This window comes from Macaca nemestrina, chromosome 7 (genome assembly GCF_043159975.1).
Source record: "Macaca nemestrina isolate mMacNem1 chromosome 7, mMacNem.hap1, whole genome shotgun sequence".
Classification (NCBI taxonomy): domain Eukaryota; kingdom Metazoa; phylum Chordata; class Mammalia; order Primates; family Cercopithecidae; genus Macaca; species Macaca nemestrina.
In genome coordinates, this window is record NC_092131.1 from 168,593,235 (window position 1) to 168,610,286 (window position 17,052).

At 44.1% G+C, this 17,052-nt stretch overlaps 1 protein-coding gene across 26 annotated transcripts in view; it reads right to left on the reverse strand.

The window, feature by feature from the left end:
* The window catches only part of LOC105463656 (ryanodine receptor 3), a 561,838-nt gene that overhangs the window by 192,481 nt on the left and 352,305 nt on the right, over positions 1–17,052 (reverse strand). For all 26 annotated transcript variants that reach the window (XR_011606198.1, XR_011606199.1, XM_071067152.1 and 23 more), the window contains exons 33-38: positions 13,178–13,264; positions 12,563–12,789; positions 10,078–10,873; positions 9,282–9,482; positions 4,425–4,527; positions 3,370–3,507 (exon numbers count right to left, since the gene is read on the reverse strand). Coding sequence is in view for 24 of the 26 variants with exons in the window: in XM_071067152.1 (XP_070923253.1) it covers positions 3,370–3,507; positions 4,425–4,527; positions 9,282–9,482; positions 10,078–10,873; positions 12,563–12,789; positions 13,178–13,264 (1,552 nt within the window). In the remaining 2 variants the exon portion in view is untranslated. The remainder of the gene's footprint in view (positions 1–3,369; positions 3,508–4,424; positions 4,528–9,281; positions 9,483–10,077; positions 10,874–12,562; positions 12,790–13,177; positions 13,265–17,052) is intronic.

Here is a 17,052-nt window from a genome sequence, read left to right on the forward strand (position 1 = left end):
GAGGGATGTTCATCTCCTCAGACAGACTCAGCCATGCTCACCTATAACTCAGTTCTTAACCAATTCACCCAAAGCTGAATTGCAGTGAGTCATCTCAAGGACTCTAAGCACAGAGATAAGATGCCAGGACGGAGCTTCCTTCTCCCATGGGAAAGCATTCAACAAATGGCAGAGATCAAGAATGTACCAAATTTTAATCGGTAAAATTTGACAGGTGATTTTTATTTTGTTAATTTTAGAATTTAGCAGAAATATCTGGTCAGCCTCTTCTGGAAGAATAATTCAGTGCCTATATATTTACATTCAAGGAAATGCTGCTTAAACTGCAGCGTTGGAGAAGTACTGGCCAGAATGAACAGGCAAAAAATTTTCTAGGGAATTTTCTGGATGGAGATACGAAAAAAAAAAAGTGACTTAGTATAGTGACTACTATTGTTAGATTTTTTCATTTGTTCATTATCATTTGATCCTTTGATAATATTGTAACAGCTTTCATTAACAATATGGCTTGGAGTTAATTTAGGCAAATCCCTTCAACATTGAGCCAGCTAGCACATTTCAGAACCTGAGTTTCAGGACACTGTCGCTCTCTCTTTCCTAGAAAAGTTGTGGCTTCTCTGCAGGTCATCTGGCCAACATCAGCTTCTCATAGCGGAGGGACTGAAGGGTGGGCCCACCACCACTGTATCTGAAAACGATTCAGATCTTTGGTTTGCTGAACTTTTAAATCTTAAAACATTGAATTCCGCTGGGTTCAGATTTGGAGTCACAATAGTGAGATATCTCACAGATGTAGCAGGCAAGATAAAAAGAGTGATTTTAAAAAGCCATTCCATATGTGTTTGCAGCTCATGGTATGTATGCTGGTAAGCTCTTTGGCAAGGCTCATGGTACAGTGGAAAAGCACAGTACAATACAGAGAGTCAGAAGACCTGCCTTCAAGCCATAGCTTTACTCACTTCAGGTACCTTGTGCTGGTGACAATCAGACACCAGACGTTTTTCTGGAACCAGATAAGGGTGGAAAGAATAAACAAGTACCTCTTAATTCTTCTGAGTCCTACTTCCCCCAACTATACAATGGAGGAGTGTAGAAAACTAACAGCGGTAAATGAATATGTGTGGAAGTATTTAGTAAACTGCCAATTCATTGTAGAATGTTTCTAACACTATCTACACTTTTATTATTTCATCAAATGCAAGGGTAATAGAAATCAGATCCGCAATAACATGAACAAAGTTAACAATAATTTGAAGGATTTTGACCCTTTAATGCATCTGGTTCTGCAGTCAGCAACCTTGTCTCCATTCAGTCATATTAAAAACAATTTATGGGGGTGGTGGTTGTTAAACCACTCTCCAGAATTTATTTTAAAATGCCAGGCTTGAGTGAGGGGATTCATCATGTCTGGAACATTCAGCAGAGAAGCCAAACATGCCTGACCACCTCGCCCATTTCATCTATTTCTGGGATCGCAGGATAGAGAACTTATGACACGAAGCGTGAACCTCTCATAACTCCTCCTGTGGAAGGGAAGAAGCATGAGGTGAGACATGCAGTCTCATACTGGGCTGGCCTCTCAAGTGTGCACGTTGTGCCAAGATAGACAGAATGTGGCCTGTGTGCCTGAGGCCTGAGGTAGCAGGGCTGCAGACTGCAATCCTTGGTGCCTGAACATCATTCACAGATGTTGGGGGAGGCTTCACAGAGGCCGGTGACAAGTGACTTAATCTGACTGACTCCATTTACCTTACATGAAATGGTCACCTGGTGGGATCCCCAGCTACGACATACTCTCTGTTAAAAAGAAGGTGGGAAAAGGCCAGCCGCAGTGGCTCACACCTGTAATCCTAGCACTTTGGGAGGCCGAGGAGGACAGACTGCTTGAGGTCAGAAGTTCAAGACCAGCCTGGCCAACATGATGAAACCCTGTTTCTACTAAAAATACAAAAATTAGCCAGACATGGTAGTGCATGCCTGTAATCCCAGCTACTTGGGAGGCTGAGGCAGGAGAATCGCTTGAACCTGTGAGGTGGAGGTTGCAGTGAGCGGAGATCACACCACTGCACTCCAGCCTCGGTGACCAAGCAAGACCCTGTCTCAGGAAAAAAAAAAAAAAAAAAGATAAAAAGAAAAAAAAAAGAAAAAGAAGGTGGGAAAGAAGCATTCACTTTCAAAATAGACTCTCAGTAGGTGATATAGGAGACATATGGGTAACTCAGCCTATTTTCAGTTCTCCTTTGGTTGCAACCACAAAGGGAGTCAAAACTCAGTTTTTGGGGCTTTAGAGTGCGGCTGGCACACCCTCACAAACGACCCACCCTTTCCAGAGTGACTGATGGAACTACCCTATCAAGGGTTGCCAGTGCCAAGTCCCCCATACACTATTCCAGAGGTTTCAACACTTCTGCTGACGAATAGTGAGATTTGTTCCCTTCAGAGATATTCTGACAAAGATGAAAGGTCGATATAAAGGGCAGTAAGATGTATGAACCCCAAAGTAGTGTTTTCAGACAAACCAATCCTATCTTGACAGTTCTATGATTTGAAAGTGTGTTCTAAGATGGATAGGAATAGGAAACAAGATAAAAAGCAATGATATTAAACCTGAGAAATTCCTTCTTCTTTAGACAAATGATAAATTTGCTGAATCTGTACCAACAAGAGGACGGATTATATATAATACTCAGACAAGACAATCTTCCTCTTGAAATTTCATGTCTTAGAGACAATCTAACAGCCCTGTAGAACAAGTTATAATCTTGTTTCATCATGGGTCACAATGGTAGGAGTCATCGATAGTATAAGGATTTTAGAGATAAATCTGGACAAAGCTCGGCATTGTTGAAAAATAGAAAGTTAAAGTCTCTAGGATGCTACATTTTCAAAAACCATACCCCAAATCCAAAAACACCACCCCCAAACTCATATCCTATTTCCTTTACAAACTCTCTTTTATTATTATTTTATTTCCTCTCTGGGGCAATTTTCAATTTCCAATTTTTCAAATGGAATTGACAGAAACAATGATCGTTAAGAAACAATAATGGCTAAAAGAGGAAGACTATGGAAACATAAAAGAAGAACAGGCATGTATTTACAGGCATCTCTAAGTAGAACAAGACAGCAAGAACAGACACCAAGCAATCCATCTCAGGTTTCATAACAGTCTGAAAGTAAGTTTCTTCAATCAGAAGAAAGGCAGAACCCAACATACATAACAGAACTACCAGCAATTATAACATACTGCCCAGATGCTTTCTTTGAAGTTAAGCAGCCCATATCTATCTTATAGTATTGGTTAAAAAAACAGTTACCTTAATTAAGTCTTAGAAGAGCACCCTATCATTTAAAGGCAATGTCACTTACTGGGGCATCTCTCCTCCTCCTCCGTTGGCTGTTCCTTCTCTGGCTTGGGTGGGCCTTTGATTTTGTAAACCAAGGCACGGAGTTTTCCCGTCCAGGAGGTGTCCTCCTCCTCCTCTTCCTCTTCTTCCAAAGGAACCCCTTCCAAGCCACAGAACAGGGTGAAAATCCAAAGCAGTACATGAAACCATCATGGCATCAGAAAGAACATTTAAAAAACTGTTTCCCATCCTTCTGGAACTTTCTAAAGATACTACAGGCAACCTCTCATAAATATTTACCTATCTTATAGCTTTTGGAAAAAAAATGATTGATTTCCTGTCTATCAGAATATCAAGTAAGTTTAATCCTAAAACGGGTGTTTTGAATCTGTACCCCCAAAACCTCCGGAAGAGTGTATGGGGGATTACATACACTCTTACAGTGCTGAAACCTCTGGAAGCATGTTTGGGGGAAGTGGCCCTACAGTCTGTAGAAGGAGTTAACATTGAGTTATTTCAAATGAAAAACTTGTCAATTACCCACGTATTATTCAACTTACCCATGTACAAGCAACATAAATGCCAAGAGCCACTTAAAACCAGTAGGTACGTATCCAAGTAGAGATTGCTGGCTGAGAAGCCTTAAGGGCAGAAGTTACTAAACACCACCTCCCCACACACAGCCACACCTAATAGCTAAAAAGCAAAGGGATCAGAATCTTGTCTGACCTGGAAGCTGAGAGTTCCAACTAACTTTAAGTAAATTAGGTGAGGTTTATATAAGGAACAGTTATCTTCATTCTTTTGCTAGAAACGCAACCCTGTTTCCTCTCTATATCTCTGCACAGGCTCTTCCAGGTAGAAGGAATTTTGATCATATATTCTGCCAGGGTTACTTCTTGTATCTTTTCTGACACAAGTAGCTGGGATAGAGTCACATCTTGAAAGACAGTATTACAATTTTAAATACAAAAATAACTTCCCAACCCACCACTAGCTTTCTAATGAAGGAATTAGAAATTTCTAATTTCTAAAAACAGACTTTTCTTGGACAAAGCCTTTCTCTGGGCAGCTCACCACAGTGAAGGAGAAGGTCCTCATGGAAATCATAGAGCTCCTCCCGAATCTCCTCTGGGCAGGGGCAGTTCTCTCCCAGTTGAAAGTTAAGAAGCATGTTGATCTTTGAGGGGCAAGAGAAGAATATCTAGTCGGTTCTCAATGTTGGCCAAGGGAACTCAGATCCCGCCTTAGACAGACACATTCTTTGCAAATTTATTTTGTTTAGTGATTTTTTTTTTTTTTTTTTTGGTAAAAGTGGCCAACATTTAAAAGTAGCTTCCACCTTTTTCTGATTCTAAAAGTAACTTATTAATTGCATAACATTTGGAAAATATCTAAATAAGAAAATTTACTGTGATTCCACCACCCCAAGATAACTACTGTTCATATTTTAGCTAATGTCTTACTGACATTATATATGCATACACACGGAATGGATCACATTCCAGATACACCTTTTAAAAATCAGAGTTTTCTGCTTAATGTTTCTTGAACATTTTCTTATTTTCTTAATCTAATTTTTAATAGGTGCATTGTAATTATATGGATGAATAATTTATGTAAAATTAACTGTTATGACATATTTGTTTCTATTATTTGTCCTTATAAAGTTGGTTTGAGTTTCCTTTAAAATAATTTTTGTTCATGTCTCTGATTATTTTCTTAGAATAAACTCCCAGAAGCAAAATGACTAGAGCAACAGGTTTGTATATTTTAATAGTTTTTTATATGAATTTACAAATTGCCCTTCAGAAAGCTTACAATAATTTGCATTATTAACAAATTTATACAAGTGCGTATTACTATGTCATCTTCATTATAGTAACGAGCGTTAACACATTTTCAAATATTTTCAACTGAATGGGTGAAAAATGTCATATCCCTGTTGCTGTAATTTATGCTTAATTGGTGAGGTTGAAATTTGTTTTTTCACACGTAAAAATTAATTTTATTTTGTATTTTATAAATTTGCATCCATATTTTTCCTCCATTTTTCTACTGGGTAATTATCTTAAGAAAATTTGCCCTTGAGTGCTTTGCACACCTCTAGATTTTTAACTTTTTATATACTTTTATATACTTTTATACTCTAAATGTATTGCCCAGTTTTTAGTCAGCTTTTAAGTTTGTCTACAAGTTTTTGTTTTGTCATGTAGGTTTATGTTTTTCAGTGCCAATCTATCATTCTTTTCTTTTAGTTTTTGTGTCAGGGATTTTTTTTTTTTTTTTTTTTTTTTTTTTTTTTTCAAGACAGAGTCTTGCTCTGTTGCCCTGGCTGGAATGCAATGGCATGATCTCGGCTCACTGCAACCTCCACTTGCTGGGTTAAAGCGATTCTCCTGCCTCAGGGTCCCGAGTAGCTGGGATTACAGGTGCACACCACCACACCTGGCTAATTTTTTGTATTTTTAGTAGAGATGGGGTTTCACCATGTTGGCCAGGCTGATCTCGAACTCCTGACCTCGTGATCCACCCGCCTTGGCCTCCCAAAGTGCTGGGATTACAGGTGTGAGCCACCGCACCCGGCCTGACTCAGGGTTTTTAGTAGTTTTTGTGCTATGGACCCCTCTGAGAGTCTGGTGAAACCCATGGATTGCTTCTCTGATTAATATTTTAAATGCACAAAATAAAATACATAGGACTACAAAGAGAAATAATTATACTGACATACAGTTATCAAAACTATAAAAATCAAATTTGTGATGTAGTAACATATGTACTTCTTTATTAACTCAGAGAAAACAATCTAGTGGCAGGTCTTATATCCACTGTGGTCTTGAGGTAGTAAGGAATGAAAATTTTTCTAGATACCGTAACCACTGTAATGTGATATGAAAAAAGGTGCAATTTTGGTTGGTGACAAAGTCAGTTACTTGTTTTGCTGCTCATATTAAAATAAGAAAAGAAATGCTATCAGAAATCAATGAAAATAAAGCTGTCATTCATTTTGCACTCAGGTTCCTGGGTCTCCGAATTCTGCCCACAGGGCCATGACCCCAGGTCACTGAACATCTGGAGGGACAGAAGAAATAACCAGAGGTAAACATTTTGCTACCTCAGCCAGGATAACCCACACTCCTTCTGTTTAGGATTTCTAGGTTAGACACATTTACAATCTCTTATTAAATCATGAACCTTATGTAGCATTGTTAGGAGGAACTCTACTCAAAGCTCTAACTGCAAACCATATTTTGGAAGTAGGTAGAGGTATTGTTTGTGAGAAAAAACATCCACAAAACAGGTGGGAAAAGTCATGTTTGTGGTTTTTCTGTGAGCTAAAATTACGGTAATTATATTAACAACATATGCTGATTCGTTGTTGATTAAACATAAGATTTGAAGATCTGGTTTCTGAGTTAGAAAACTAGTTTCTTTACCAAAAGATCTTTCTTTTGGCAGAACATTTAGGAAGCAGGGGCTTCCCTGCCTGTAGGACATACAACAGAAAGCTGGGCTGGGCTGAATTTTCTGCTGCAGGCCATGCCCTTTAATAACGTCCTCTTGGAAATGAAAGGGCAGCTGGTAACGCTTGGCTAACTTGCCAGCAACCCTTGGACTAATCTCAGTTTTACCTTCTTTTGTACTTAGTCATATCCCCCAATTTTTTCCATCTTCCTGAATACTCTCTGGATATAGGGCTTAAAAATCTATTTTCTCCTCAAAAGTTGTAGAAGGATATCACTGTTTTAAAATTCTAATTTTCAGGCATCCTATTTTCTAAGTGATTTTGCATGACTATTCTCTGAAATTGATCTAAATCCACCACATCCTTTGATGACATTAAATCTTCCTGATATTGGTAACTCCACAGGTAGGTGCCTTGTAGAAGTGAATACTCTGGGGGGGAATGGCAGGAGGACAGCTGAATCTCATAGCGGTAAGTGCCCCTCCTTTCATTTTTATTCCCAGACCAGCAGTATCAGCATTACCTGAAAACTTGCTAAAAATGCAAATGCTTGGGCCTCACCCTAGACCCATCGTATTAGAAACCCTAGAAGTGAGGCCCGGGCGTGGTGGCTCACGCCTGTCATCCCAGCACTTTGGGAAGCTGAGGCAGGTGGATCACTTGAGGTCAGGAGTTTGAGACCAGCCTGCCCAACATGGGAAAACCCCATCTCTACTAAAAATACAAAAATTAGCTGGTCATGGTGGCACATGCCTGTAGTCCCAGCTACTTGGGAGGCTGAGGCATGAGAATCACTTGAACCTGGGAAGCAGAGGTTGCAGTAAGCTGAGACCACGCCACTGCACCCCAGCCTGCATGACAGAGCAAGACTCTGTCTCAAAGAAGAAACCCTAGGGGTGAAACCAAGCAAACTGTGTTTTATTAAGCCTTTTAAATGATTCTGATGCTTGCTCAAGAATCACTGGTCTGATACATTAGTGAAGAATTTCTTGAGTTACAGACTTTGAAATGAGTCTGAAGAGATTGATCAGAGGATTGTTTAGAATACTAAAGGAGGGTACATACTCATCATCCCTTTGCTAGATGTAAAATGAGAAAGTCTTTTGGATTGACTGGAAAAGATTATTTGCACTGTGCCAAATGCACGGGTATGCTGTTTTGTCAGGAATTACTCTTGAAGGCTTTACAAATGTTGTCAAGCTGTTTTTAGACTGGCAGTGGATCTAAATGGCAGCCCAAGAGACGGTAGAAGGTATGGAGACAGAATGGGGAAAGGAAGGATGTGAGCAAACATTGTCCTTCCCACGAGCCAGAACCATGAGCAGCTACATCCATGAGGACAGTACTGGGTGGGTAACCCCAGGCTTGGCTGGGAGAAAGAGATGCCAGAAAACATGTGTGAGCTCCACTCACTGGGTCACTGATGGAAGGTCACAGAGCCTGGGATGAAGCAACTGCAAGTATCTCCAACAATAAAACTAACAGTAGCTCGCTTAGTACTTACAGAATGCTCACTCTGTGACAGGCGTCATGCAAAGCAATCTAAATGAATTATCTCATGGGATCCTTGCAAGAACCCTGGGAAGGAGATGCAAAAATTACCTACATTTTGCATCTCCCTCCCAGGATGTATACATATATATGTATATGTATATACATAATCCAAAGATTGATTTCAAAACAAAAACTACTTTCTTCACTGAAAGATTTATCTTTTCTTTTGAACACTTAGGGAGCAGTGGCCAACCCGCCCACAGGGTCTAAGTGAGCTGCTGAGCAGTAGGGAAAATGGAAACTCTTATTCTACAGATGTGCCTTCCTCATTTAGAAATTTCTCACCAGGATCTCGACTCTTCTTAAAGAAGCCCTTCCCACTGGGTAAGGCTAACCCCAAGGTGGGTACTGTGAAGAATGAATACAACAAATCACAAAGGTGACTCACTCGCTCAGTCCCCTTCTCCAGGCTCCGTGGAGCTGGAGAGGCTTTGTGAGAGAGTCGTGCCACTGGCGAGGGGGTTTAGACACATTGGACGAAGAAGACTGGGGGCCAACTCTCATAAGTAGGGGCAGGTTGACCCTATTCTGTTGGTGTCTGATGGACAGGTAGTGACTTCTGGAAGGGTTGGCAGAAATCCTTGTGAGTGGTGTATCCTTGCTGAGGAGACAACTGAATCCCAACAGTGGTCTGGTCTTTGAATCAGTAATGGAGGCATTGGAGAGGGTGAAAGGAGAGAGGAAGCCCTGCCGCATGTGCAGTTTAGAAAGGGGTATTTTTTCCCACCCAAGAGAATTGGCACATATTCCTTAGCTTTCAGGACTAGGCCTGTCTCCTGCTATTGCAGTGGGTCTTTTCATCTTCCATAGCTCTGGAGGCTGCCCCAGACACCATAGACGTTTCGTGTGCCCTGTTCCATAGGTCTCAAGTTCTTGCATAGGAACTGGATGGAAGCTCCGGATGGGACCCTCACCTGCTCCTGTGGGGGTGAGCGGAACTCCTTGGTCTTCCGGGCAGTCAAGGCCGCAGACATGTTCAGGGCCTGCATGAGCTCATTGTAGCGGAACTTCTGATTTGCCTGCAGCTTGGAGACATAAATGTCACCAAATGCCACAATGGCCTCCACTCGGTGCTGCAGCTCACAGTCGCAGAGATAGCTGAGGAGCTCACACATCTGCAGTGAAAGTATTATGCATATAACACTTCGTGTACATTGGTGAGGCTGCTGGCATCCCCATTTTACAGACAGTAGCACTGAGACTTAGACAATTAAAGTAAATTGCCACACAGTGGTCACAGAACTGTTACTCAAATCTTCACCATTAAGGTGAAGGCAGTAACAGAAAACAGCTCACTAAAGACAGAGGAAATCTGCCTGTTGAGAGAGAAAATGCTATTTCTAAGAAAGTATTTCCCAGGAAGCTCAGTAGAAAAACCAGCTCCAGATCATGCATGTGAGTGCTGCCTCCCTTCCTGAAATTTTCCAGTCCTGGAGGATGGAAAGTAGAGATGTTTGTCCTTGTCTCCATCTTCCACTGTTTTTTGCACTATTTTTCTGGGATGAGTTGTTTTGGATTGTTATTATTACTAAGCTTATCACTGTTAGAACATATTCAACACCAAGCACCATAATCATCAAGCACTCTTGGCCAGTCACTATGCCGAGCACTTGACATACCTCATCTCCTTTAACCCTCAGTGTGTTCCTGATATTTTTATCAAAGCAGAAGATCTATTAACCTGCCTCCACTTAACCACCTGCAGCTTACCTGCAGCTTGACGGACTCGGGTAATCGAGTCTGCAACAAGCCTTTGACAGGAGCCTCCTTGCCGGCCTTCTCCCCAGCCTCCACAGCCTTCTCCTCCACCTGGGTCACCTCCTCCTTTTCTGTTCCCTCCTCTGTGTCTGCGCTATGCTCCCCAAACACAGAGGGATCAATCAGGAGGAGGATCTGCCGAACATCGTCATCATCAAACACGCCCATGACCAGCAGGGTTCCAATGAGTTTCAGCACAGGCACAAACTGGAACTCCACAGACCCCCCTACGGGGTCTCGGATGTGGGCCCCGCTGCACTGCACCGCCTCTGTCAGCATACTCAGAGCCTTCGTCCTGAGACTCTCCAAGGGAATCTCAGGGCTCTGTTTTTGGTGCTCCTCACCAGTCGCGACAAAGCAAGGGGTGGAGAACCTGAACCCGGGCTTGAGACATGTTCTCAGGCCCACCCCAGGCAGTCCATGCCTCTTGGACTCGTCCGGGAAGAGGCGGATGTTCCTGGTGGTGCTGGTAATGGGGATGATGTACTCGTTCTTCATCATCAGCTTCCTCTCCTTGGCGTTGGCCAGGTGGATGCTGATGAGCAGGTCATAGAAGCCAGCTCGAAGGAGGCCGGGGAGGTACTTGTTGTCAATGGCATAGAAGAGCTGGGAGAGGTCCACGTGGCTGCACAAGGCGTAGGCCACACGGCTGTTTCCCAGGGCGCACACCGCGCTGTAGAGCCTCAGCGTGTGGTAATGGAACCGCATCAGGTCCTCCTGCTCACAGAGCTCCAGGATATCCACACACCTGAGGACAGGACGAGCAATCAGCCACACCAAGGGGAGAAGAACCCACCAGAATCCAGCGATTTCACCCAGCCCAAAGGAGGCAGAGTGGGTGGAAGGATGGAGGGTTCTCTGCCACAGTTTCTCATATGGCTTATCATGCCTCTCTCAGCTCTGGTCCATATTCCAGTTCCTAATACTCCACCACATTTAACTATAAGACTCTCAAAAGCCTGCAAGACGCTGGTTTACCAACTGTGAAAGTCCTCATTATTAGGAAAAAATCCAAAATTCCCAAACAAAACATTCACATATATGAGAGTGATGACTTGGTCGTCTTACTTGTAGGATCAAGCAGATCTTGCATTTCCCTGTGTAAAATCTCCTCAGAAAATGTAGATTATGCTTTCGGTCAGTCTACCGTCTACATCAGGGGTTCCCAGTCCCGGGGCCATGGACTGGGACCGGCAATAGATTCTCATAGGAGCGTAAACCCTATTGTGAACCGTGCATGTGAGGGATCTAGGCTGCATGCTCCTTATAAGAATCTACTGCCTGATGGTCTGACGTGGAACAGTTTCATCCCGAAACCATCCCCACTGCCCCCTCCCCCAGTCTCACACACCACTGTCTGTGGAAAAACTGTCTTCCATGAAACCAGTCCCTGGTGCCAAAAAGGCTGGGGACCACTGATCTGGATCATTTGTATGTCCAGTCTATCACTATCCATGGGGTGTTCCTCCAACAACCAGAAAACAATCACACCTGCACTCTTGTCCCGAGAGGAAACACCTTCCAACCTAAAACCAGTTAACATAATCCAGCTGGCTTTCTCCTTGATTTAGAGCTTCCTCGTCTGTGTGGGTCCAGGGCCTGGGCTCTAATCTCCGCTTAGATTTTCCATTTAGTCTGATGCCTCATCATGGATTTGAAGACCCTGCAGAATTGACTGACTTGGCTGGGCTCCTGGTCTTTTCTGCCCCTTTCCTGCCGTGGCCTGCCCTGCTGCCCGTGACCCAGTGGGACATCTAAATGGGACCTATGCAGGTGTCAAATACCTCCACCCTTTCCCATTACACTGCTTTTTTATTCAAAGAGGTCAAGCAACAGCAATAACTATAACATTTATTCCTTACTACGTACAGAAACTGTACCAGATTATACCTATACAGTATCATTTCTTTCCTCCCAGAAACCCTTTGGGTGGGCATTTCTCTCACTGTGTAGATGAAGAGAGCAACGTTCAGAGCCCACAAGTAATGTACCCAAGGCCACATAGCCAGAAAGCAGAGAGAGAGAGCAATGGGACTGAACCACAGCCGTAATGAACAGCACCTCTTAGCAAGGGGGGACCAGGAACCTGATTCCTGATTCTCTAAGTCAAGCTAGGATGCCTCGTTCTTGCCCTTCCTGTCAAAAAAGATGCATATTTCAATGTAAACTGTTTTTTAATTAAAGGCATGGCACTGTTCCTTGATCCCAGGCACTAGGAGCTGCAACAAAGGTCCTGTGGCAGCACCTCGTAGTGTGTTTCCTGCTGTTTCTGAGTAACGAAAGTGGGAAGGAATAGAAACTGAGGCACTGGGGAAATCAAGTCATATTGGGACTAAGCAGGATCCAATACAGATGCTCCTGGTTCCCTTCTGGGCTTGCCTGGCTCTGCCTCACCTGCCCCCAGGCCTGCCCCTTCCTTCGCGGGCCCCTCTGGTACCTGTTCTCCTCGGGGATGTGGAGCGCCATCATCTGCAGGGGCTCCAGGCACTGCACCACCCAGCCGTGGCGCTCGCTCACACGCTCGCTCTCCACCTTCAGGAAGCTGTTGGGCATGCGGCTCCAGAGCACGGGCTGGATGGTTTGGACGTCCAGCCGAGGTGGACACTGTGGGACTGGGTTCTTCTCTTCACTCTTGAATATGGCCGCCGACAGGGGCATTGCGTTCTGGGGCACGTGGGAAAGGCATTGGAAAAGAAACACACAGTTGCTGGATGACGCACCCAGACATTTTAACCACTATGGTCAGTTAAATTAAAGAGGGACAGATGTATCCAGGGACCTCTAAGGGCTTTACTAGCATTAATTAGCACTTCAAATAATGGGTTATATGAGCGTTAATTGATTCTTTCAGCACCCAAAAGAGGCGGGAAAAGGGGAAGATAAGAATGCATATTCTATCATCTGAATTCCACAGGAAAGGGCAGGGCCCGGGGATTGGGGACTTATGGGAAGTGAGCGGGCTTCTCCTGTCTTCTGAGGCCTGGGATTTTCCCCCAATGGTTAGTTCTGCTTTCTCTTGTCATGGCCATTAGATGAGAGGACAAATAAATACCTTCAGCTTTCCAAGTTCGAACTGAAACAAGGAAGTACTTGTAGGCTGCAGGAAGACTGCTGGAAACACTTTGGTGTTGGGCTCCACCTGGAAATCAAAACAAATCGAAAGCTTTGCCCAGAGCTGGGCAAACATCACAGCCGGCTCACCCACTGAGTGTTTTGGTCAACAATCTCATTCCAATGACGGCTAGCTGTCTGGTCATTCTCCACTGCTCAGAAATTCATGGAGACTGGGTGTCAACCAGCAGAGATCGTCACAATTCCACACCTTAAACACTCTACTTGGGGCGGAATAATCTCAGGTCCTTTCACTTTTTCTCTCAGATACCTGTAGCCAGTAGCTTCCTCCAGTGCACAGCAGGATGGGTAGGTGTGAAGCTAACTCCCCACCAAAGGCATACCTGCTGTTGGTCACTGAACAATGTGACGTGCCTGCTCTTCATCGAGCCCAGAGACACGTGGCACATGGGTAGAACCATCATTCTCCACACCTGCCCACAGGAGATGATAACCGGGATAGGGTGGTGATTCAGGCAATCGACATTAGTCAAGCAAGCCCAGGGAGATTCCATGGTAGGGTTTCCCAACCTTGGCACTGCCGACATTTCAGGCCAGGTAGCTCTTTGTGGCGGGAGCCATCCCGTGCACTGTAGGATGTTGGCAGCATCCTTGCCGTCTGCCCACTGCCCATCAGCAGCGCTCTCTGCCCCACCACCATCATGACAACCAACAAGGTTCCCAACATTGCCAAATGTTCTGTGAAGGGCAAAAGCACCCCCGATTGAGAAACACTGCTCTACAGGCAAAGACTGCAAGGTCCCTCACTGGAATAACAAAAGGACACTGTCTCCCTCCCAAATCTCTCACTCTCCCGGGGTTCCCCTGGACTCATCTCTACCCTCTCCACCCTCTTCTTACTCTCCAGCATTCCAGTTCTCATGCTGAAGGGTCTGGGATGCACCGATTGTGCTCCAGCTGCCACTTAGATGAAGCATTCGATTTATCAATGTACCACATCAGGAGCTCCAGATACTATTTGCTCCCTTTGATGGAGGAGCAGCCTCTGAATTCTCTACTACTAAAGTATTTTCAAGGGAGAGTCACTGGAGGACGATGGAAGACGACATAAAGTCTCCTCACACACTGGGACTTTAATTCCACCAATTGGAACCTTTTAGGTTGAAGCAAACGTAGCCGTTAGAAAATTCTTACAACTCTCCCATCTACAAATGAGGGGATGGCAGGTGTGCTGGACATACTCTAAGGTGACCCCAATGAGTCATCATTCCCCTAGAACTTGGGTCGCACTTTCAGCAAATAGAATGGCAAAGGTGAAGGACCGGTCACTTCCTAGACTATTTTATTTAAAACTTCATCTTGGTGGACTGGAGAGACAGCTTCTCCAGATGACCTTGGAAATGTGAGCAGCTATACTGTTAAAAGGCTTATGAGAGAGCCACGGAACAAGGAATTCTTGGGGGTGGAAGGTAGGGAGAGTGGCCCCTGGATGCAGCCAGCATGAAAACAGGACCTCAGCTCTACAAATGCAAGCAACTGAATTCTGCCAACAAGCACATAAGCATGGAACAGGATACTGAGCTCTAGAAAAGAACGCAGCCTGGCTGACACCTTAACTGGATCCTTGTGAGACCCTGGGACTGAGGACCCAGCTACGCTGTGGCCAGACTACCGATCCACAGAAATCATGGGATAATCAATGTATGTTATTTTAAGCCGCTAAATTTGTAGTAATTTGTACTGTGACAACAGAGAATGAGTACAGTGAGTTTTCTTTTTGTCAAAGCAATTGTCATAGGCTTTCTTTAAATAATGAACTTCCTCAATGCATTTAGACATGAGATTTACAAAACCACACAATTTTATGGCTGTGACTTAGAACACTGCATGATTTAGTGCTATCATTTGTTCATGATGAAACAGGCTGGACTGGTTAAACCCCAGACTTTCACCCAGTACATGGTCCTTCTAGTACACAAAAGTGGCCTCACATTTCAGGTAAAAATATTTGGTTTATACTGGATGTTCCATGGATGATATGAAGAGATAAGTGCCAATAAAACCAAAATGTTGGAGTAGACTGCTAGTACTGTCTGGCTGTGCCTGAAATAAGCCTTGTTAAGGACAGTCAACAGATAATTATGTAGTATCTATTATATACTTGCTTTGTGCCAGACCCTGAGTTCACGGTAATGAGACATGAATAGGAAATTATGATCTGATGTTGTTCTGACTTTAGCTATAAGGCAGGAGTCGTCCCTGGGCTGGCTCCCAGATTTCTCAAATGTCCACTATGTGACATCTAGAACAACTTGTGGCCCTCAAGTCACTGCAAACTGAAGGGGGCAGAGCTCCTGTGGCTGAGAAAACTTCATCTGAACCAGCAGGAAGCCCATGTGTGCAAACAGGGAGAGAGAAATGCATTCAGTCAAAGGCTTCCTTGGCTGAGCTAAGTCACACCAGTATAGGGAGCCATAGCTTGAAGAGGGAGTTTTATTTTCAGGTCCCTCAGGACAGGTTCCTGAAAACTTCATAAACCGCCCAAACTCCAGGGCTCTCCTCAACCCTCCCTGCAGAAAGTAGGTGCTTTGAGAGCATGTAGGATGCCCTGGGATAGGTTTATTTTCCACCAGGCAGAGTGCACTCCCACATGATAAATAAAGGATATTTCTCTTCAGTCACTAAAAGAAGAAGAAACGCAAGTGTGGGCTCATGAGGGCGTAATGCGGATAAAAATGGGCAATTGGTGGTGTGGTAAGCAGGATTCTACAAGGCCCTCTGGGACCCCTGGTGTTACTCTTATGATCATGCTATGTTGTGTGGCAAAAGGCATTCTGCAGATGTAATGCAATTGTACTAACCAATTGCTCTCAAGACAGGGAGACCTTGTTGGCCTTTTCAAATTGCACGAGTCTTCTAAAAGCAGGAATTTTCCTGCTGGAGGAAGAAGGCAAAATCACAGAGAAAAACCGAATGTATTCTTGTTGGCTTTGAAATGGAGGGGGCCACATGTAAAGGAATGTGGGTATCCACTGGGAGCTGAGAGTGGCCCTGGCTGATAGCCAGCAAGGAAACAGGGGCCTCAGAATCTATGACCTAAGACCCATAACCTCAAAGAACTGCCAATACCTTGAATGAGCTCAGAAGTGGAATCATCTTCGAGCCTCCAGACGAGCCTGGTTCAGGCCCAGGGCACACTTTGGCCTTCTGAGAACCTGAGCACCCAGTCAAGCCTGCAGAACCCTGAAATAATGTGTGTTGTTTGAAGTTGCTAAATTTTGTGGTCACTTCTCAGGAAGCAATAAAAAAACGCCTACAAGGGGATTTCCCAGCCGTGGGTCAGTCTGGCAACACATACTTGGTGAGCATTCACTAGGTGCCAGGTACTGTTTCATGCATGGGGAGGTGGCAGTGAGCACGGGAGAGGGTCTCTACCCTCAAGGAGCTTACCTTCTAAATGAGGAACTTACATGCCCATGGATTGTGCAACCAGCCCAGATTTAGCACTGCTGTGGTGTGCCACCAACACTTTCTCTTTTGTATCTGAGGCACTTTTCATCACTGGCTGATCTGTTTTGTCCTTACAATAATGGACATCCTTTTTCTAATCATGTGTGAAGGTCATGGCATAGGAACCGGCCTGAATTGAAAGCTAACGCCTCTTGTAAATCCGGATCACATAGCTGCCTCTGTCTCAGACTGGTGTGCCTGGAGTGGCAATCACTGAGAAGTATCTCTTGAAGGTAGATTTTCCTTTCTCAAATTCTCCACTGATTATATTAAGTGGGACACAAAAATGTGTTCAAACTGCTTATCACTATTTAATGGGGAGGTCTAGAAACATTGTTTGAGAGA